This window comes from Mesoplodon bidens, assembly GCF_964165515.1.
Source record: "Mesoplodon bidens genome assembly, chromosome: 5".
NCBI lineage: Eukaryota > Metazoa > Chordata > Mammalia > Artiodactyla > Ziphiidae > Mesoplodon > Mesoplodon bidens.
In genome coordinates, this window is record NC_138161.1 from 10,893,817 (window position 1) to 10,917,908 (window position 24,092).

The 24,092-nt window shown below is 43.8% G+C and overlaps 1 protein-coding gene across 5 annotated transcripts in view; it reads left to right on the forward strand.

Annotated features, from left to right (window-relative positions):
* The window catches only part of RUNX1 (RUNX family transcription factor 1), a 245,222-nt gene that overhangs the window by 135,251 nt on the left and 85,879 nt on the right, over window positions 1-24,092 (forward strand). For 3 of the 5 annotated variants that reach the window (XM_081234926.1, XM_081234923.1, XM_081234924.1), the window contains 2 exons: window positions 14,834-14,872; window positions 20,704-20,957. In XM_081234926.1, coding sequence (XP_081091052.1) covers window positions 14,834-14,872; window positions 20,704-20,957 — 293 coding nt within the window. The remainder of the gene's footprint in view (window positions 1-14,833; window positions 14,873-20,703; window positions 20,958-24,092) is intronic. The other 2 variants (XM_081234927.1, XM_081234925.1) reach the window with 1 other exon arrangement.

Genomic DNA, 24,092 nt, shown 5'->3' on the forward strand with positions numbered 1-24,092 from the left:
CTCATCTTCGCTCTAGCGAAGGATGGCCGGGCTGGAGCCAGAAAGCCACGGGGAACCCTCCTGACCCATTTCAGCAGCTCACCACCCTCTGCATTGTCCCTCTGGGGATGGGCAGCACATGAGACAGAAGATCATCCATTTTTCTTTTTTTTTTTTTAAGAAGTATAAGGTGGTCCCCATAAGAGCTCAACATTCTCTGTGCTGGGGGCAGTGCGTGAGCTGAATTTAGAATTTGCCTCTGTGCCCTAGGAGGCAACAGTGCCACCCTCATCTGTCCGCATCTCTCCTTTTCTAGTTGATTTTCACAGATGCAGCGTTGGGTTTGATGTGAGACCTGCAAAAAATGACAAGCAAGGGATGAAGTTATAAACCTATCTGATGTGATCCAAATGGATTCCATCTGCTTGCCGAATAAAGGAGCTATAAATAAAATGAGTGAGCATCCATTCCTCTTGTGAGGGTGGGCGCTCAGTTCCAGAGAGCGCCCATATCAAATAAGGGGAAAGCAAGAGTCTAATTAAGACCCTGGCTGTCTGACCACAAACTGCACAAAAAAAGAACACGGAGGTGACCTGGTGTGCAGTCCACGCAGGGGGTCCTGTGAACAAGACCCCAAAGTCAGCCCCACCCTCAGTGGCCTTTCGTGCCAGCCAAGACAGACTAGCTGTTAGCATTTTTTATGCTGCCCCAGGATTCAGGTTTAATTTGTGCGGAAAACAAAAGGCATAAACTATTTGCTTAGAGTCATCAGTTGCATAATATCTTAAAGATAAATAACAAGATTATACCTCCTGTCTCCTTGGCATCCGTACATACTCGTGCATACAAACACACACACACACACACACACACACACACACAGGCCCCCAAAAGATCTATTATATCAGAAAGATCAATGACTCCTTCCTCTTTCTTTAGAATTATAAGATAAGTCTTTTACATATCCTGAATCATTGGTCACATTCAGTGTATATGCAAAAGAAGTTCAAAGGCTGACTCTGACAAAGGGCATTTGGAGAGGGATGATAAAATGTGTCTGATAAAACACACACAAAAGACTTTAGCAATAAAGACTTACGAATTGGGAAAGCAGGACTTGCGCAGTGGGTGTGAAACTGTTATCGACACCTTCAGCACTGAAGATAGTGGCCCAGAGCAGAAGGCTTTATCTGGCCTCCACAAGAATAGAGATTGCACCGGCCCTGAACTACCCTGTCTGCAAAGCCCAGGAAACACCTTGCAGAGGAGTTGATGCAATATTTGCCATCCTGGCCTTCAGTGACAGTTAAATAGTGTTACAACACAGCATTGAGCAACGACCTTGCTATATCATCCACGTCTTTGTTTTATAGCACTTTTTCCCCCCTCTGGAGAGACAAATGGGCAATTTTGGCTGACATTTTTTGGTTCATTACTTTCAATGTAAATGATCAAAGAGAGAAAAGAGACATTCTCCCTTCTTCCTTTCCAATACAATTTAAAAAATCCCTTTCCGATTGACATTTCAAATAGGAGATGAGTCATATTCACTCTTTGCATCTTATTGCATTATTCCTCGAGATTTCCAAAGGATTCTTGGTATCTGTTCTTGGAGATTTATTACTCAGTCCCTGTAGTTTCTTTGGGGCTGGAGTTTAATTTATGTGATTGCAATCAGGAAACCACTTTGAAAGGGAAGAAATCAATTTAGTTTTTCGTGAGTTGTAAATTTTCTGTAAAAAAATTTCACAAGACTATCCCTTTCTTAAAAGGAGTCACAACACGGTTGTTGAAACAGTAGCAGGTTTGGGAACAGGACATTAATTCATGGGTCCAGGAGTCCCAGATCGGCCACTGTTTAAGGACCTGGGAAAAACCACTCATTTTCAGAGCCTCCCTTTCTCTCTATAAGATGAATGGATTGCACAAAGTCTTTGCTCAGGTTCTTCTCATCTCTCAGAAAGATCAGATGCCATTCCACCGAAGGGTGGCCCTCGAAACAGTTTCACCCTGATTTGTTTTATAATAATCCTTGAACTTTGATGATTATGTCTGGCTTTTCCAAGTGCTTCAGCAGTGATGGTTGAATGTGATCTTCTTGATAAACCTGATGACAGTGGCAGGGGCTCTAGACGTGGCCAGTGAGGAAACGGAGGCACAGCAAGGTTAGGGGACCTGAAGAGTGTCACAAAGGTTTGCACACCTTAATAAAATAAGTACCAAGAAAAAGAAGACATTTTAGGCCAGAGGCTTTCAAACTTTTTTGAATTGCAAGCGACAGTAGGAAGTAAGTTTCATGCATGACTCAGGAGATGGCTCTATCAATCAAAAAAAGGGTTTCAGGAAGCAATACTTGTTCTTACTACATGTGAGGCACTCTGTTTTCCATTTATTTCCTTCTATTTCTTCTTCTTCCCTTTCTTGTATTTGTATAATATAATAATAATAATTATCATTATTGTTTAATTTGAAACCAATGAATGGTCAAAATCTATGATTTTGAAGTCACTGTTCAGAAACTTTTCACATGGCAGTGTCTTGCTATTTTCTAAATGAGGGACATACATCTGAGTTCCTGAGCCCCCCACGGGGGATACTGAGAGTGGTTCTCCTGTTATGGTTTCCTCTCTCTGTCAAGAGCCCCCAACCCACAAGGCTGTGCGCTAAGGAAGCACTGTCCTTAGGGTCAAGCCTTCCACTGTAGGTGGTTCATGAGCCTCCTGGCTATGAATACACCATCAAGTCCTAATAAATAATGAATACTACTGACAACACTGAGACACCTATTTGCTTTGCACTCCCAATAAAGTCAGAGGGAGAACCAGGGCTGCTCCCTAAAAATGGCACATGGCTCTCTAAATAAAGGGCTTTAATGCATTTTATATTTAAACCATAAGGCCCTGGGCTCAAACCCAAGTTGAGATGGGCTCTAATACTTAAGTACCATTCTGGAAAAACCTTTGAAATATTTATCCATCAATCTGGGCTCAGTGCTTCTGAAGCAGCTCACTTCCTTGTGTCACATTCCTAGAGTGGACCTGCTTTACACATCCTCATGAGCTGGGGATGGGGCTACCTGTCAGAAGCAAAGGCAGTCCGTTTGGAAAGGCATTGTCTATGAAACTTCTTAAATGAGAAATAGGAAGGACAACATTGTTATTAAAAATACATGCAACTCAAAGATTGATTTCTCAGTGCAGCTGGTCAAGTTCTTGCTTTCACTGCTCCATCTCTACATGGCCAAGGGCAAGCTCTTTAACCTCTTTAAACTTAAGGGGATAAGAGTTCCAAACTTAATAGGATTATGGAGAGGATTAAATGAGATAATGCATGGACAGCCCTTGCCACAATGCCTGGGGCTCAGAGAAGCTCAGCCTCTGAATGAATGTTAGCTGATCATTCTTATCTGTCCACTAAAATTCTCTCACTCATCATAACCCTATTAGCATAAATAAAGCTTTCACATTTGATAAATCAATTCTACAGCTTTCTCTATTCTCAGAGACAAGGAACACTTGATGGACTCCCAGAGGTCAAGTGACCTAGTCTCTTGTCTTCAGGTAAATGAACCCCCCAAACCTGTTAAAACCTAGCATAGCCAAAATCCAATGCCATCGTGCATCGAGCTGCTGTAATGCTGTCCAGGCTGCTCCTGATATGATCAATTATTTCCTTGACATACTAAGTCAATATAAACAATTATATATTAGTTTTCTTTTAAAAAATAGAAAAAAAATTTATATTTACTTTTAAAGATCCAAAAATTTGTCCCAGAGAGGAGTTTTGCTTTTTGGGGGAATGACGATTTATAACACAAGTCAGAAATGCTCCTTTCCCTTCTGTTCAAAGTGAAACAAACAGACCTTCAGAAGAGAGAAGATTCTTGTTTCACAGGTTGCTACCAAGGAGTTATTTGAGGTCTGTGTACTTTGGATTGCAACATACCAAAATCTTAAAGATCAATAAAGGGAAGATATTTTTCTCTAGAAGTTTTTATTCTTAGATTCAAGGAGGAGAGAGCTACTTGATAAGTTTCAGGTGATCCAGCAGTTTCTAGATATTTATCCACACTTTTCTTTTTTAGCTCCAGATATTTCAAGCTTAGGAAAAACCAAAAAGAAAAAAAAAATTCCACTTTTACTGTATCCATTCTCTATAATATGGGGAAGCAATGTGCATTTATTGCCATAACTTCTTAGGGTATATCTGAATTTGTATCTAATTTTACTCATAAGTATTCTAGAACACTTATAAAGTTGACATATAGCAGTAGCCATAACATTCTCATAAAAGAAGTTTTGTTTTTTGTTTTGGGGTCTTTTTCTTTTGTTTTTGTTTTTTGTTCTGGGTTTTGTTTTTTTTTTAGTGCTTTACCTTAAGGCATTATCACATTTTCACTAAAGGAGTGTCTTTGGGAGAGAGTATGATAAATCAAACTGTCATTTATCATAATCAGAAAAATAAATCATACACAAAAGTGAAAATAAAGCTTCCATGTAAGTTTCCTTCTCATTCCTGGTAAGCAAGGGGTTAACCTGAAGTCTTAATCCATTTCCACTCTAATTGGGAAGGATGGGTGGAAAATCATTTCAGTAACAGAATGAAAATTGCTAGCCTATAGATGCCTGAGGCAAAAAGAAAAGAAATGAATTCTCCTGTGAGCTTGGTTAGTGAGGAGGAAGGAAATCTCCATCTTGCACCTGACCTCATGTCATTGTTCAGTGTGCCAGTGTTAAATAATGATCTCCAGAGCAGTGTGGATCAAGAGAAGGGGCCTGTCTGCCCAGGTCTCTTAGCCTGAGGTCACAAGGAAATTTCTGGACACTCTCCCTCATTCTGCAAAACCTGGAGTCGGCTCAGTTTGACAACTCAGCGTGGTGTTTACAGACACAGAGGGGATCCTCCAATGGCACACTGGGTAAAGTTTTCTTCTTCCCTCCTTAGAAATCCATTTCACTATCTGGTGTCTTTGGCAAAAGAGAGTTCTTAGCTAAATAAATATTTCCTAATTCAGAAGTGAATAGGCTTGATCTGGGATATTTTTCTCCAAAGAAAAAGTGAGATGTCCCCTTAAATGGAGAAGGTGACAATTAGAACTTCTTGTAATTGAACGCTTTTTAAAAATTATTCAAATCCACATTTATATAAATAGTTACTTCACACCCCTTTTCAAAACTTACCCTAGAGTACTGTATTTCCCAATAATGCTTGTGAAATTCTCCTGGGATGGGTATCTTCATGGGCAATGGAATTGTTAAGGTGACAAGAGAAACAAGAATTATGGGAGTCCCTTGTAGTTGCTAAACATCAGTGAACTTCCAGATCAGTAGTTCAACCAGAAAAGAACTGGAGTTCATTTGAGGGCTTATTTGTCATCATATTTGGCCAGTCATCTGTTCCTTTGCTCTTGCTATTAAAAAAACTACCAGCTTTGCAAAAATTTATGACAAAAATCTTTGAGCTTGTGTGTTTAATCATTTTTAATACGTTTTGGATCATCTCTGTATATTGCTTTCATTGTACATATAAGTATAAATTAGCTAACAGATAATATCTATTTTTCAGCTGCTTTTAATTTTGTTAAAAATTATTTCACTCTTCCCTTCTACCTTTTAAGAAGAGGTGAACTCTCTAGAATTAGCACCATTATTCATTCAAAAAAGGTAGTAAAATTTGTTTCATTTTTTGAATAGGTTTAAATTATAGCGTTTTTCTAAGCAAGTCCAAGACAATCCTATCCGAAAGTTTAAATCGGACTTGACCATTGCTTGATTGAGAAATAGGCAATAATGTTTCATTAAAAAATCTCCACAAAAATTGTTCTAATTAAAACAGACACTTTTTATTGACATATAGTTGCTATACAATATTATATAAGTCACAGGTGTACAACACAGTTATTCACAATTGTTAAAGTTAGATTTCATTTATATTGGGTTGGCCAAAAAGTGCGCTCAGGTTTTTCCATAAGATGTAGGTGAGGAAACTGAGACCGGCACAAAGTAAGTGACTAATCAAACAGACCTACAATTAACCCCCAACCCTCCTCCCTGTGTCTAGCAGTTCAAGAAACAGTTTGGGAAAAACCTGAACGCACTTTTTGGCCAGCCCAATAGTTATTATAAAATATTGACTATATCTCCTGTGTCATACAATATATACTTGTTAGTTGTTAACAAAATTGTTAATATTCCACTTCAGTGTCTGGAGCCTTATCCATAAAAATGTGATTGTTACTGGAACATCAACTATATAATATTTGATTTTCTAATATTATTACTGTAATCTGAAAATTTGTAATTACAATGCAGATCTTAGGATATTTATGAAACTTAGAAAATGTAATTCTTCAATTACATAGAATGATTGCTTCCATTGTTGCTGATTTTTTTTAGGCTCTTTTTAAATTCATACTATGACATGAAATTTTAAAGCTTTTGTGGAGTATAATTCCATGACCTCACAGAAAGCAGGATAATGATAGTCTTAGCCCATTATTCCATATAAAATTCTGTTTTCCAAACCTGAAGATAGAAGGATTAATACAAAAGGATTAATACAAAAGGATTAATCTTGTCTGAATGCCTGTAAAAACCCTCTAAGACCAACAGTTGGCAATTTATTATTTAATTGATCGATATAGATATCTCAGCAATTCCTTCACAGATAAATATACTTCTTATACTTGATTCTTAGGTAGACTTTCCATGTCTAGAACAGACTGGGGAGTCAGCACCCAAGATTTATCTCAAGACTTTAGATTCTCTTTCTAGAAAGTTCTGCTATATTTGGGGAAATTTCTCTACCGTCTGTATGGGATCATAGATAGAAAATTTTTTATTTCAGTGGGGGGGAAAAAAGCTCCAGTTTGATGTACTAACAGCTGTAATAATAATGACAAAGAGCCTTTAGTTTTTATTCTAAAGGAATTAAACTATGTTGTATACCCATATTATGTTTTAGTTATTATATAATACAGTATATAGTGAAACCTCGCTAGTTGGGTTGACATGGAGAAAACAGAATTAGTGAAAGGATAACTTTAATATTTTAAAATAACTGTAGTAATAAATTATAAGTAATATTTATGAGTAAATATGTGTTTCTCTCTAATCTCAATCCTATGTAAATTATAAGTACAGAACAGCAATGTATTTCTGTTATTTTCTAGAAGATGTAGAATCTCAAAATTATTTGTGTGGTTGTTTAAATCACAGCTCCTCAGGCCTGTTTGAATGAATAGAAATTACATATGTGCAGTTAGAGGAACCCTATGCAAATTGGTAACACCCTTAGAATATATTATCTTGAGTTGATTCTATGTTCCCCTTTTTCTTTCCTTTCTCCTCCTCACTCAAAATCCAAGTTCACCCCAGCCATATGCTGACTTCAGTCAGCACCAGACCAGGTCAATTTCTCACAGTTCCAAGTGACGTTTATATATAAAGTTCATGGAGCTGGAAAGCCTTCTTGCCCAAGGCTCCCATTTTGTAGGTGAGGAAACTGAGACCAGTACAAAGTAAGTGACTAATCAAACAGACCCACAATTAACCCCCAACCCTCCTCCCTATGTCTAGCAGTTCGAGAACCAGTTAAACTGACTCACCTGATTATTTTTAAACATAAATGTTGCAGAAGGAAAAAAAGTTAGACCATCCCAGGTCATAACTGCCCCAGTGAGAGGGTAAAGATAAACTATAAATACAAGGAATAAAACAAAAGTGCTTGATTTGGGGAGGAGAGCTCCCTGTGGAAGGGCCCATGGGAAACAAGGACCGAGATTCCTGTTTATTCATTCAGACATTCATTCATTTATTCTTTTCCTCAACTTAGAAAACTTGTGTTTTGTTTCTAATTCATAGCAGCAGAAATTGTTTTAAACATACTAATTAAAATGTCTAAAGTAAAGCAGACTCTAAAAGTAACTTTTTTAATAGACGCTACTTCCATCATCCGCCAGAAAACTTGACTGCTGTAACATTCCCCAATTAAGGGACTCAAAGCCATAGAAAAATATGTAATTCACCTCCCTGTTCCTCAAGTGTAGTAGACTTTGAGACACTCCTTGACACTTGGGTACTTTCCATAGTGCTTGCATAGGGGAAAGCACTCAAAGAGAGAACTAGTTTCATGCACAGCAAGTGGTTTCTCAGCCTCTCATTTAAATGGGGCCAAAGAGAATGTGGGGAAGATCCAGACCCCTTCTAGGGTCTGCGCATCAGCCCCTTGACCTCTGTACCCAACCCAAAACACTAAGGGGTGGAAACCAGGTATGCTTGCTCTTAAGAGATGCTCGGACCCAATCTCCCAATTCCTCCCACCCCCCCTCCCCCTTGGTGTCCATACATTTGTTCTCTACATCTATGCCTCTAGTTCTGCTTTGCAAATAATATCATCTGTACTATTTTGCTGGATTCCACATATATGCGTTAATATACAATATTTGTTTTTCTCTTCCTGACTTACTTCATTGTGTATGACAGTCTCTAGGTCCATCCACATCTCTACAACGTATATACACTATTGATATTATGTATAGAATAGATAACTAATGATAACCTACTGTATAGCACAGGGAACTCTACTCAGTGCTCTCTGGTGACCTAAATGGGAAGGAAATCCAAAGAAGAGGGGATATAGGTATATGTAGAGCTGATTCACTTTGCCATACAGTAGAAACTAACACAACATTGTAAAGGAACTATACTCTAATAAAAATTAATAAAAAAATAAAATAAAAATAAAAGTCAAAAAAAAAAAAAAGAGAGAGAGAGAGAGAGAGAGATGCTCAGACCTTTGAAGGTTCCAACAGCCCCGGAGGAAAAAATGTAGTGAGGTAGGGCCTGTGGTTTCTGTTACAGACCTGACTCCATATTTCTTCTTTGTTGTCTCTTCTGAGGACTGGAAGAAAGACAGGTGGACCCACTCCATAACTGAGGCCAGGAGCTACCTCACGATTGCTAGCAAATTGACATACTGAGTGGCTTTTTTGTTTGAAAAATTTATATGCTATATTTCAAAATAAACCTGTTTATAAGAATTGCTATTTGAGAATATCACTGAATCACTGTGCAATCATTTTGAAGTCATGAGCTAGTAAAAGTAAAACCTCTTGTTCTAATCCGTGTTGCCTATATGAATTTCATAGAAAAACAAGTACATTGGAAAAGAAAGGGTCAAGAGATACTTTGGTAGTATTCTTTCAGAGTCAAAGAAACCAAAGCATATTGTATGGGCTGTGGCATCGGCAGCTGGTAAACATTAAATGGAAATGAACACTGCATGAAGTAGACTTGTAGCTTAGCCATGGCTGTGAAAATGCTTTAGTGGCAACGACAGTGGTCAGGAGGCCTTTGCAATTTAGTTGTTTTCACCGTGTGTGTGTCTCCTTATGACTACAAGCCAATCAAGTGATGCTGTAATAAAATCCTGAACTTTGCTTCAGGACAGCTCAGAGGGAAAATGAGTCAAGGAAGATGAATTACTTAATGGCCTTTGCTAATAGCAGGTTAAAAACAAGGCTCACTTGAACACAAGCAGAATAGCAGCAAAACTGCTCTTCAGAGGGAATTGTGTTTTGAGTGGTTGCCCTTGAACTGCACTGCCTAATAAAGTAACCACTAGCCACGGGTGACATTTGGGGACCTGAAACGCGGCTAGACCGAACTGAGCTGCACTGTGAATGTAAAATACACACAGGAATTTGAAAACTTACTAAAAAAAAAAAAGAAAAAGAATGTAAAATATCTTATTAACAATTTTTATATTGATTACATGTTGGAATGAAAGTGTTTTGGCTATACTAAGTTAAATAAAATATATTATTAAAATTAATTTCACCTATTTCTCTTTACTTTTTAAATGTGGTTATTAGAAAATTTTAAATTACATATATGGCTCATATTACATTTCTAGTGGACAGTGCTGCTCAAAATAAGAAAGAATGCCCACATGGTTTAAAGGCAACTTGTCAAGAACTAGTAAAGAAATTTGATAATAGCATAATGATATGAATCTTGCAAGATGGTTTAGCTTGCTGGCTGTGACTGGCACTCCAGGGGCAAATTGCATGGGTTCAGATTGGGCCAATTACTGAATCTCAATTTCTTCATCTGTAAAGTGAAGGGAATAATTATGGACTGTTTGCTGCTAGTGGGTTAAATGGAATAATGCATGTAAAATCATTAGTGTGAGGTCTGACGCACTGATAAAAGGGAGCTTCTATTATCATGGTTGTCTTGGTCAACTCAGGGCTGCTATAACAAAATACCATAAACTGGGTGGCTTACGCAACAGAAATTTATTTCTCATAGTTCTGTTAACTGGAAGTCTGTGATCAGGATGCCAGCATGGTTGGGGTCTCGTGAGAGCCCTCTTCCCGGCTTGTAGTTGGCTGCCTTCTTGCTGTGTGCTCACATGACGAGAGAGAGAGAGAGAGAGAGAGAGAGAGAGAAGGGCTCCAGTCTCTTCTTACAAGGGCACTAATCCCATGAGAACCCCACCCACATGACCTCATTTAAACCCAATGACCTCCTGAAGACCTCACCTCCTAATACCATCACATTAGGGTTTAGGGCTTCAACGTATGAGTTTGGCTGGGGGAGGTATGCAAACATTCAGTCCACCCGATTCATTTTAAAAGTCCAATCAGAGATAGATTTCATGTCAATTTGCAATGCCGTTTACAAAAACCTTTTTTTTTAATTTTTAAAAAATTTTTAATAAATTTATTTATTTTATTTATTTATTTTTGGCTGAGTCGGGTCTTCGTTGCTGTGCACAGCCTTTCTCTAGTTGCAGCGAGCGGGGGCTACTCTTCCTTGTGGTGCGCGGGCTTCTCACTGCGATGTCTTCTCTTGTTGCAGAGCATGGGCTCTAGGTGTGTGGGCTTCAGTAGTTGTGGCACAAGGGCTCAGTAGTTGTGGCACATGGGCTTAGTTGCTCCGCGGCATGTGGGATCTTCCTGGACCAGGGCTCGAACCCATGTCCCCTTCATTGGCAGGTGGATTCTTAACCACTCTGCCACCAGGGAAGCCACAGAAACCTTTCAGAGACTGCAGTCCAGTGTGTGCTAGGCACAATGTTGCTGGGTACTGAGCAGTTGGCCTTGCCAACTCTGAGTGGGTTCCTTGAACCAGCAGCAGTGGCATCAAAGGGAGCTTGCTGGGAATGCAGCGCCTCAGGCCCCTCCCCAAACCTGCTGAATCAGAATCTGCACTTAACCAGATTCCCAAGGGCTTGGGATACACCTTGTTTATCCAGTACTGTCTAGTACTTGAAGAGGAGGGAGCCTCACTGGTAAGGTATCCAAACTGTAGTGGTTATGTGTTTGTGTGGGGTGAGGGTGAATCAGAAGAGAATGACACAGGTACAGAGTTGGCTTGAAGAGGGCCAATAAAAGACACCCTCGCTCCCCAATGATCTAGAAGCACCTGTGAGACAGGCAAAGTCAAGCAGACAGAGACCAAACTATCAGCTTCATCACTGACAGGACTTTTGGAGAACAGTGACTTAGGTGTGTGGCTTCCTGCCACGGAACCCCAGAAACAGAGATTTCTAAGCACACAGGCAGCGTCTCCCTAAAACAATAAGAGGAGGGGAAGGCGTGCTCGGTGTGGTAGTTTTCTCTTGCTGCCAAACTAGCAAATGATCACAAACTTAGCAGCTTACACAACACCCATTCCTCCTGCTTTTTCCACCAGCACCTATAATTTTTTTCTGTCCAATCCAAGCTGATTCCTGATGTCTACCCCCAAACCCATCCTCTCTGGTCTTGACTGCTACTAATGGCACCTGGGCCGGACATGGGGGAAGACCCCTCTCCCTCCCTCACCTCAGTCCCCCCTTTTCTGTCCCCATTGTTTCCACCTTAATGCTCATGAGTCCTTGCCTGGCAAGGCTGTAGTTTCCTGCTCCTTCTCTACCCCCTCTAATTCACCTATCCACCTCCGACAGATTTATTTTCCTAAAATATGTATTTGTTATGTTATTTCCCAGATTTCAAGGCTCTGATAGAACCTATTGCCCTCATGTTGAAGTTCAGATTTCTTTAGGCTGTGTAAGCTGCCTCTGACCTGCGTTCACATCTGCCGGCATCCTGTCATTTACGAGCTGCCACACCCCAACCTGATCCCCAGCCTATGCTCCAACTGTACTGCCGGTCTGTGTCATAACTTCATCCATGCCTTTCTCAGGCTCATCCTTCTGCCTGGAAAGGCTTCTCTCCCCACTCCCCACCTCAAGCCCTTCCTTCCACCCTCCCAAGCACCTGGTGAAAATCTACACGACCTCCAAGGGTCAAATCAAATATCATCTCTAACCAGGAAAGAAGTCTTCCCAGAGCCCACCAGGTGGTGCCAACCCCTGTGCCTCTTCCCATCAGCTCCCTGGACCTACACACGTGTCCATCAACAGTCTGACACTCCATTGCTCTCACTTATTGGCCAAAGCGACCTTGATCTGCTCCTCAAACTTTGTAGATGGCCAGAAATAACCTCAGGATATGACTCCTAAATATTTGAGATTTTGCAGGGTAAAGAATTTCAGGGCTGTTTTCTGATGGAGACCTTGAGACCGGGGGATAAAAGTGAAAGATGAGATCAGAGTTAATTTTTCAGAAGGCTACAAAGGACACCGATAAAGATACATAGTTGTGGTCTAAAAGAAACAGCTCATCATGTGTGTAGACCCATATGTGGGGATGCGAGTGTGTGTGTGTGTGTGTGTGTGCGTACACAGAGATCAAGCGTGAAGCAACTTTGGGCAGGTTTCCTAAGCTCTCCAAGTATAAGGTTCCTGGTCTGTAAAATGGGGTGGTAATGGCATTGTTGCAAGGAATAAACTGGACGAGGTATCCGAAAGCATTTTGGCCATGGCCTGGCATACAGCAGCATTCAATGGAGAGAGTGGAAGGATATGCTCCCCGGAGTCAGCTCTCACTGTCATGAACGTCCAAGACCTCCCCTCTCTTACAGTTCAGGTTCTAGCACCTTTAACAGCTCCTTGGGCAAATCATTACAAATCTTTACAGGTATGACTTCATGTACAGACACCCATCCCTTCTCTCTTCCCTCCAACACCCCCCAGCTTAATGGTGTGTCCTCAAAGCTACTGACACAGGGCAAACTAAGAAAGCTTTCAACAGACCACATGCACACCTTTCAAAATCCACTACTTCTGCCTTTGCTTTTAGGTTTAGAAAAAAAATCTTGGCTCTTCTCTCAGAATCACTGAAATATTAGGTGTGTAGACAAAACACTTGCCTTTCCACTCTGCTTCTCATATTTCTCAGGCTCAGACAGGGAAAGGCTCCTCGGAGTCTCAAGAGAGAATTTCCAGGGTGGTTAGTTTTGTTGGGTCTCTTTAGTGTAAACTCAGCTGCCTGGTCAATCTTACTGTTGTGGATTTCCTCCGACCCCCATGCCTATTAAAACTAAACTTACTAACTTTCGGGTATATTTGTTATTTTTTGCTTTATCATTCATTATTAGTGCAAATAATTCTTTCCCTGCTCTGTTTTTAAAAAATCTTTATGGAGTCACTTTATGTACTTGTAAACCACAATCTTGTGTGTGTGTGTGTGTGTGTGTGTGTGTGTGTGTGTGTTTTAAGGATGCTCCTTTAAGACTACACATACTGAATTCCTTTAATTTTTTATCATAGGGCAGTCCTTCAGAGCCCCTTATCATTTTAGTTGCCCTTTTTGCTTTGGCAAAAATGTAAGACTAAGGAGTTGAAGATCTTGTTCTCCTGCCTATTCATACATCATCCGGAAATCTGAAATAATTACCTCCTTTCTTAGTTTTAAAGGTTTTATTTAAGCTATGTTATACTAATATTGTGCAGTGGAGTTGAAAGCTTTAGGTCTGCAGTATCTGAAATGCTCAAATCCTAAGGCTTTGAAAAATGCTATTTCCTCCACATTAATCATTCAGTGCTGACCATTATCAATATACAAGGCTGATGGAATAATTTCACATTCAGAACATTATACATAGATATTCAAGGGAAAGAGAAATAGCTTCATATGGCTTTGCTTAATGGATCTACCTGTGACTTTACCTGTAACTGTACACGCAGTGGTATATAGTGATTCATATATAGAAATTATCATATGACAAACATTTTCAAAAATGATTGATATCATCTGTTACTTTAAGAATGAAAGCTTTCCATATAAATAATCTGCCCTCCTAGTAAAGGGAAAGGAAATCAAGCAAAGAGGGAATATTTCTAAAATGTCCTATCATTGGAAGTAAATGATCATAACATTTATCTACTAGTTTGTTTCTTTTAGAAGGTGTATTCCAAATTGTTTATCACTTTGAAAACTATTCATATTTTTACTTCTTGCATTTAGCTTCCAGCATGTTACAGATTTTTTAATGTTTTTGTATTAAGTTGGGTTTGGTTTTAATATCACTATGAATTGTGATCCATCCTTACATTCTCCAAATGGATTTTTAATGTTCATTAAATAATCACATTTGCATCACATATAGAGCTTGAAAGAGGTGATTCTATGAAAGTTAAAGATTCAATATTACCTAGCAATGGAAAACATTGGTCAAAGGTACATAAAAATCATATGCATAGGTAACAGTTCATTTTTTATATAATGATTTACTGTTTTAAGTTAATTTTGAGCCAAAGCTAGACAATATGCAATAAAAATCTCCAGTGCTAACAAAGTGTGAGAGGCAACAAGCTACCAAAAAAAATGAGAGGGGGGATTTAGTTTTTACACTGGCACTGATTCCAATTACAATTAAATTAATCAACTTTGGTAAATTTGGTGTTTGCTGTCAGTATATTCATACAATTATTTTTATTTTCCCACTTTCTACTTTTTCAGAATGTGTACATGGAATGAATCCATCTAGAGACGTTCACGGTATGTTAGATTCCAAATTATATTTTTAACAAAATATGCACATTCATATATACATATTTATGACATTTTATCCATGTATCGCTATAAATAACTCACGATATAAATTAACCAAATAATCAAAACTTTTTTTGCTGATTCAAAAATACTTAAAAGCTGTTTTCCATATTGTAAATGTCAAACATATAAAATGTTCAAATGAAACTTTAAAAGATACCCTCGGTTCTACAGCGTTTACCACAGGTGCATTCTGCTGTTTATTATTAAATGACTCTATATGACTCTCTAAAAAAAAAAAATAGAGCTTGGCTTCTATGTGTTATTACCTAGTTTATTACTTTTGCTATAGCAGTGTTAATGCAAAATTTTTATGAGAGTAAAATGTTTACTAAGCATCCATAATTTTTAAAAAGATTTAAAAAAATTTTTTTTCTCAATTTGCTACTTGTGAGTTGTAAATTGATTTACAAAGTTAGTGAAATAGTCACATATCAACCGCAGGATCCCATGGAAGTCATCACATAGAGGAAGGACATAGTGGAAGAACTAAGGGATCTTGTCCGCAAAGTTATTAGACTTCAAAAGTGAAATAATCTCAAATCCACTGGGGGGAGGGGATGTTTAATTAAATTCCAATGTTGAAAACTGGACAGTGTGTATTGTACATACATTAACATGTATGTTAGTCTTCAACAAAATTGTTCTCCCTCCCTGTGACATTAGTACAAACTGAAGCAGTTTGGTCCAGAACCACTAGCAAAATACATTCTCCGTATTTTTATTTTCATTAAAATAGTCACTGAAAACAGAAATAGTTCTTTTAGAAATATTACATTTTTAGAAATGTAATTTTAGAAATATCCTATTACAGAGGGGGATTTTAAGAGAATGGTTGAATCTTCTTTATTTTTGAGAGGGTTTTGAAAGAGCAAAAAATGTAAAATATTTAGATATTTTCTGAGACCCCCCCCCATAGTTATATATTTACCTAAAGTTGTAGAAAAAAACTGTCAATAAGCTGTTTTTTTCTGGTGAAATTGTTTTTTTTCTTCCAACTAACCAAATACTGCTTTTTAAATTCACTGTGAAAACTTACATTTCATTCAATCAGTTGATGAGCCTTTTTGAAATTTCCCCCATGCAGCAAATTTGGAAGAATCTGTCACATAGATTCATCATAGATAGCATCATTCATAGATAGCATCCGCCCAACATACGACTTCGTTATATTTTTTGTATTGTATTATGACAAAAGTAGATTTTAGTATTATTCCAGGGAAACACCAGGAGTGTATACTGTAATGTTTCCTTTCCTTTTCTCTTAAGAGAGGCAGGGGAAGGGAAATTCTACATCGCCCCTTAAATGAGAGCTCCTGGTGGAAATGAATTCTTCATTTCGTACATGACGTTACTCAACTTCATAAACTATGTAAAAAGCCCTTCAGACTAAGGGGTTCCGGGTACCCTTTAGTTGAGCCCCATGCTGCCTGCTTTCCATTCATTTTAGTCCCTCGATAAGGAGGGGCAGTGTTGTTTGTTTCTGGTTTTCAAGCGTGCACCGCGCAACGCAGCTACAACCTGCGCAAAGTCTGGCTAGCCCCAAACGCCCGTCGGCCCGATTCAGAATAAATCAGCAAAAGCTTTCCTTGCTATTATCATCCATGTCTGCGTTCGAACTCGGGATTTACTGGTTGAGACTCTGAGCTGAGCAGCGCCCACGGCGCTGCCCTTGAAAGGCTAAGCCTGGTGCATCTACCGCTGTACCTTACTAAGGGAACTTGATCCCCGCCCGGGAGACCGCAGCGCGGGGTGCGCCCCGCAGCCCCTCGCAAGGTTTAGGGTTTCAGGCAAACGGTCGCAGCCCCAGAGGAGCCTTCTCTGACCTTTCCGAGCGGCGGCACACCCCAGACCGCTACATCCCCAGAGTCCCAGCACCCGTCCGTGGGGGTCTACGGGGATGCACTTGGAGGCGGCCCCCAGGAGCGCTTGATCGGCTCTTAGGGAAATGCACTTGAGCTGAAGCAGAAAGATGTCACTCCGCCCGAACTCGCCTCTAGAGCGGGCAGCGTCGAGCCCGGACGCAGAGCGACTGTGGCCCCGGACAGGAGGGGCGGCAGACAGGGAGGTTTGGGACTGCGCAGTATTTGGAATCCCTCGGCCCAGGTGGAGAGAGGACGTTTGGGGTCTTTACACCTGAAATGCGGCTTCTTCAAAATTACTTTTAAAGAAAAATACAAAGGCGTTTTCTGAGATCCCAGACCCATGAAAACAAAATGCAGCTGGGGCCTGGGAGCTCCCAAACGTCCCGGGTTTTCCGGAGCGAGGGGCGCGAGGGGACCGGCCCACGTGGGGAGAAGCCGGGCAGGATGGAGGGCGCCCGGGATGCCTGCAGCACCGACGGCCTGGGACCGGCCGACGGCGGGGTCCGGGCAAAGGGGTTTCGAGAAGAGACCCTGACGCGCGCCGGCCGGGACAGCCGGGACCCCTGTCCGAGGGTTCCCTGGCCGCCAGCTGCGCTGCCGGTATAGCGGGTGGGGCGGGGGGAGGAATGCCGCGCAGGCTGGCTTGGGCGGTCATTTCTTGTCGTTTCTTCCCCAACTGAAGTTCGTACGGGAGACCCAAAGGCCGCGAGAAGGCCGGCAGAGCCCCGCGCCGTCGGGGGCGTTCCCCGGGGCGCTGCACTGCCACTGGGCGCCCGGGGCGGCGAGCGAGGGCGGCTGCTGCCCCCTGGCGTCCGCCCCGAGGCCGCGGCCCGCAGCACCTCCCGGCCTCTTTGGGCCTGGGGCGAGGGAAGCTGCCTGGGCGCCCGGAAAGGCCTCCGCGACTGGCTCGCCAAGGCCCCTGCCTCCGGCAGGCCACAGCGCCAGAGCCCGAGGAGAGTCCGGACCGGCGGCAGGGAGGGGACCCACGGGGGGAGGGCCAGAGACCCCTAACCGGGGAGTCGACGGGGGGGAGTGGGTGAGCGCCCTCCCCCAAGGGAGGGAGCGGGTGGGCTCCGCGCGGAGCGGGGGGAGCCCCGCGGCCGGGCGGGGGCGTGACCCCTCTAAGCTCCGCGAAAATGCCCGCGGCGCCGCGGGGACTGGAGCGGGGGAAGTTCCCGCCAGCGCGCAAAGCCGGGGTGGGTTTAACACCCGCGGCGGCTCCCACGCGCGGGCAGGGAGCGGAGCCGGGGCCGTTTCCGGGGAGCCAGAGGTGGGTGGGGGGCGCGGGCGACCTGGGCCTAGCGAGGGAGCCGACGCTCCGAGGATGGGGAGGGAGCCGAGCGGATGCTTTCAACTTTCTTTCCAGTCGCTTGCTCTTCGGGGTCTTTTCTAACTACGAAACTCCTTTGCTCGCCGCTAAACTCAATCAACCCGAGTAAGGCGCGCTGCGTAATTAATCCGCAGCCCAGCCGCGGCGAAAAAACACCAATTAAAGAAAACAAACCAAGAGAGAAACTAAAAACACAAAAACCATGTTGTGGAGACGACAACCGTCTGGCCTCATTAAATGAATCAGCGCCACTTCGCCGCAGCTGCCAACGGGGCCGTGTGGGCGCGCTGAACGGCTCCCCGGCCGGGCCCTCCGCCCTCCGGCCCCCTCGCGGCCGAATCCCATCCACGCCGGGAAAGCAGAGGATCGGCCGCGGGCGGCCGCGCAGGGCCTGGGGTCGCCCGGCCGATACGGCCCCGGTCTCCGGAGCCTCGCGGCGGCCGATTCATCTCCATGGCTCGCGGGGCGCCTCCCTCGGCAGGTCTCCGGTCCCGGGCCGCTCGGGGCTCAGCAAGCTGCCCGAGTCCTCCCCAGGCCGGCAGGCCTCCTCTTCTCCACCTCCTCGGTCCCTGGACCGCGGCCGTCACTGGCGAGGCCGTTCACTGCAGCCCCAAAGCAGGCGGCCACACAACCCCGCGGGTGTGCAAAGCCGCAGGGCCGCGGTCCGCACCGGGGCGGGGCCTGGGGCGAGCGTGTGCGTGTGTTCGTGTGTGTGCGTGGATGCGGATGCGCGGGGAGCGCCGGGTGGCAGCGGCGGCGGTGGACTCTCCACCCCGGCTGCGTACAGTAGCGCGCGGCGGCAGCGGGGGCGCGCGGGCCAATTCCAGGAGCCCGCGGCCGCGAGCCGCGCCCTGGCTGATACCGGAAAGGCCTGTGATTGGCCAGCGGCCGCCCCTATGCAAACGAGCTGAGGGAATGGAATTCCTCGGGCCGGGCTTACAGTAAAAGCACGTTCATTTCCAGGCACTCTCATTCATAGAGCCAGCGGGCGCAGGCAGGACGGGCGCCCCGCGGCCTGACCCAGCCAGGGCACCACGCTGCCCGGCCCTGCGCCGGCAGGCACCTCTTCCCGGGGCTCCTGGGGACACCAGAAGAAAGTCAGTCTTTGCCGTTTCTCCTTGACCCGCGTCGGAGCTTCGATTTTTTTTTTTTTTTTCTTTCTTTCCTTCTTACTTTTGAATGAACTGGTTTCTTGGCTGGATGGTTCAACTTCTTTCCTGGGTGTGAACTTTCCCCCGGTTGTTTCCTTTGGCAACTGCTGGAGAAAGTGCGCTGTGCTTCGAGGCGAGTGGTGAAGTTGCGTGAGCGTGGCAGTGTGTGCGTGCTTGTGTAACTCGAGCCGCCCCGTCTGTTACGACCTGCGCTGCGGAGCCTCCTCACAAGGCCCGCTCCACCTGCTGCGGTTACGCTGTGATCGTGGGTATTGGCGCGTCTGAGTAGTTAACCGGCCGACGCTGGGGCGACGTTGGAGGAAGATCGTCTCGCTACTGCCCAAGTCGGGGCTGACTCACCGCAGTCGATGCAGACAGCGGCTGGCTTCCGAAGAGTGTGTGCCTGCGTGCGTGTGACTCGGCTGCTGTTCACCTCCCACCAAACCACAGGACCAGCCGCAAACTTAACCAACATCCCCAAGCCCGAGTTCTCAGATGTGGAGAGTTGAACTCTAGGTGTCTTTGACTTGGACTTTTTTTTTTTTTTTTTTAAGATTAGCTTTTCTTTGAAAAGCTGAATTTTCTGAACTGAGCATTTTGCCAGAATTTATTGAGAACATGACAAGTACTTCTCGCCCAGCCCTTCTCCAACTACTGAAGCTGAGTTTCAAGGCTACTTAAAAAGAAAAAAAAAAAAAACCTGCAGCGAACATTAATGGATTTCTGTTGTGTTTAAATTCTCTACAGATTGTATTGTAAATATGTTATGAATTAGAGCATATGTATATATTTATATATATATATGTGCACATACATTAGAAGCAGGACCTTTGGAAGTCTCAGCTCTTGCTTTTGAGGACCGAAGCCAGTTTTGCATGATAAAAAGTGGCGCCGTATTTGGAAGACACTCCTCGTGTATTTTCTGTTGTGTTGGACTTTAGACAAAACTCACCTGGGAAAAATCTGACAGGCAGTTAACTACTGGAACTTCCAAATTATGTATCTGCTGGTCCTTTGGCTCTCCGCATAAATATTTTAGGAAGTGTATGGGAATTTTGCCTCTGGGAACTTTGGTAACAGCCAAAGACTGAACTTAAAACTCTCAAAGCAAGACTCAGAAGAAGATAGTCTCCCTTGGCACTTGACTTTGGATTCTGGTCGCCCACTTTTTAAAGCACTGAGCGGTCGGTTGCTAAAGAGTCCTGCGTGGGTCTGAGGCCGATCTGCAAAACTAGAATTTCCCCCCTCCTGGACTGTTAGTAATTTAGTCTGCCCCCTTCCCCAGCCACCCCACAACAATAAAGCTCCCTGAACTTGTATGTTGGTCTCCCGGGAGCTGCTTGCTGAAGATCCGCGCCCCTGTCGCCGTCTGGTAGGAGCTGTTTGCAGAGTCCTAACTCAATCGGCTTGTTGTGATGCGTATCCCCGTAGATGCCAGCACGAGCCGCCGCTTCACGCCGCCTTCCACCGCGCTGAGCCCGGGCAAGATGAGCGAGGCGCTGCCGCTGGGCGCCCCGGACGCCGGCGCCGCCCTGGCCGGCAAGCTGAGGAGCGGCGACCGCAGCATGGTGGAGGTGCTGGCCGACCACCCGGGCGAGCTGGTGCGCACCGACAGCCCCAACTTCCTGTGCTCTGTGCTGCCCACGCACTGGCGTTGCAACAAGACCCTGCCCATCGCTTTCAAGGTACTCGGCCCGGAGCGGGTGGAGGGAGGACAGGCAGAGGCCGGTCGAGGCCGGGGAGATCGAGGGAGGGCAGCGGCCAGGCAGGCGGGGCCGGGTTCTAGAAAGGGGCCGGCGCTGAGGCCTGTGGTCCATCCCTCTGCGCTCGGGAGACTGGGGATGCTGCGTTGCCGTGGCGACCCTCGGGGGGCCCGCCTTAGCCGGCCTCGGCGGCCTCCAAGGATGGCCGAAAAAATCAGGATGCCCCCAAAGACGTCTACTGAGGGCCGGCTGGACCTCTCCCCGGCAGGGGTCCTTAGCTTTGATCCAAAGTAGGAAAAGTTATAACCCAGCAGGGACAAGCCTGTCTGTCGGCTCCCCTGCTTCTCTCCCCACCTCTGGCTTGACACCCAAACCATTCTGAGAGAGACGTCAGGAAATAAAATAGAGATACTTTTATACCTTCGGGTCAATGTAAATAAACTGACAAGGAAAACTGTCAAGGCTTTCCACTTCCACCCCCTCTTTAACAGCCCTGTAGGAATTAGCAGGTTCAAAGTCCACGGCGGGAGTAGTTAAGTTTGCAAAAGTTTTCTGAAGAGTTTTTTCGAGCTTCTAGGCTGCTCCTGCCAGAAGCCGCAAGTAGCGAATGCTCTTTCTTTGCCTGGTACCTTCCTGAACTTTATCGCCGGCTCACCTAGCTTAAGCCCGAGGCAGCGGAAGGAGGCAAGGCTGTCTGGCGTGAGACGGGCGTCTAATCCGCCCTCTTTGCTGTTTGAGGAGGGGGCGGTGTGGACCGGGTAACTTCAGCCGAGCAGCTTGAGAGGTCCCCGTTCACTTTTCACCCCTGATCTTGCCCTAGCTTTGAGCTCTCTATAAAAACCTTGGCCTTCAAAGGGGATACATAAACAACCCCGGGCGTTTTTAGACAACCACCGCCACCCTGGCAGCAAACAGTAGACATTTCATTTCGGCGGTGGGCATTCAGTTCTTCTGTCTTGGGTGAGTTGAATACAATCAGTGCAGTCATTTCCGGTTCATTGAAGGAACTAAGGAAAGCAGGTGGGGAAAAAAAAAAAGCTGTAAAGATCAGCTACTCTTTTTTCTTAAAAAATCTGGTTAAATAATTGTCCCCTTAAGGGGAGATTAATTTAATATAAGCTTTTTATGGTTCCAAGCCTGCGCTGGATCTTGAGTTACTTACAATGAATAATGTTCACTTTTTTAAAAAAGTACTGTCAGAGTTCTTTATTTTTAAGCTTTACGTACCTTCCAAACTTAGATTATGATTTCTAAAACAAACAACAACAAAAAAGTGCAATTGGCTGTGTCTGTAGAATTGCCTCAGTCTTCTGAAAGCAGGAGTTTTTGAGGGGGATGAAAATGAGGATAAGTTTGAGCAGCCGCTGACCTCTTTCCTGTCCTTTCCTCCAGCTCTGTAGGTTTGGGTTAGGAGCCCATTTCCATTTGAAATCACTCTAATCCCTTTACATAAACAGACTCAGCAGGCAGACCTCCTCAGCTCTCCCTCAGTTCCAGAGGACCTGACAGGGGTGGGCCCTGGGGTCACTTTCAGATAAGTACAGAGGGGAGGAGACAAGCTGATAATCAACCAAAGGGTCCTTTAAGACCAGGTGCTCTGGACACGCCAAGAGTGTGGGTTCTCAGGGATCTGTGGCTTCCTTTGGGGTAAATCAAGTCTCCTCTGTATCTCTCCTCCTCTACTAGGGAACCCACACCCCAAGCACTAAGTGATTAAGCGAGAATCTTCAGGAGTTAAAGTGATGTCGTTTCTCAAGCCACCACATGAAAGTATTTATTTTCTTCTAAAAGAATGAAAAAAAATCATATAAATTGTTTTCATGAGCCATCAGGGAATTCCTTTTAGCGGAAATCTTAATAACCATAGAAGTTTCCGTTTTAAAATGACTTTTGACAATTCACTTTAAAAAAAATTCTGTTTTACTGAGTGATAGTTTCTAGGTTAAAGATCAAGGTATAGATATCATGAAAAAAGTTCAAGTGGGTCTTGAGAACATTTGGGGAAAAGGGAAGGACAGCACAGGAATCAGACCACTCCACGAATAATCTGTCACCACTCCCGTCCCCATAAAGAGGGGCCTCTTTCGGAAGGAGACCTGCTCTTTGCATAACGGAAGGAGCAGGCAAAATTTCCAGGGAGGTAACAGGCGCAAAGATTAGGGATAAAGCAAACTAAACTTGAAAAAAGTGGCTGTATCCGGCTTGATTCACTATGTGTCCCTGAATCCAGTCTGTACTCATCCTCCACCACCTACCTCCCAAGCAGTTTCTATAGAAATTATTACTTTAAAATTTGGATCTTATATAGGCCTCAGACAATCTCTTTAAGAAGTTAATCAGTAAAGAATTATTACATTCCCTGTATTAAGGAGGAGAAAATGAAAAACGGTGATAAAGTCTGATGATATTGATGAAAAGAGCATTGAAGTGATTCTTTAGGAGTCTTCTGAATACGTGTAAATCCTCAGCTTTAATCTTTGAAACTAAAGGGAGATTTCAAGTTATGAATTTTCCTTAAAATAGACTACAGTCGTCCTAATTGCTTATCCTGGACCCCAAAGTGCCCCCCCTTCTCCCACGAAACACCTTTATTTTTCAGCCTAGGAGAGATCCATTATTTTACTACTGAGAAAATCTTAAATTTGCTACTGTTACCCGTTATTTACAGAAGCAGCCAAAAAAGCTGTTTGGATGACTTAGGATATATTTTGTAAGACTATAATATTAAAGTCTATTTAGGCCCTGGTACACCAGAGTCCAAAGGCATAAACACGCCTTCAGCAAGTTCAGAGGCCTTGGGCGCTGATAGTAATATTCTTTTCATAGGAAAGAAATAAGTAACGTTTGTGTCAGCAAGATCGTGGTCCCCTAGCTCTGCATTAAATATCATCTCAGCTGAATGTTAACTTCCACCCTACAGCTTTCTTTATAACACTGGAAAATTAAGGGATTTGAAATAAATGAATTGTGACTGTAATTTCAATCTAATTAGAGTTGGTTTAAAATGCCAGTTTGAACTGTGAACAGGCCGACCAAGAGCAGTATGGGAAGGTTCTGTAACATAGAGGAGGCTTGATATTTTGCCCAACTTCCTGATACTTTAAAAACAGAGAAGTA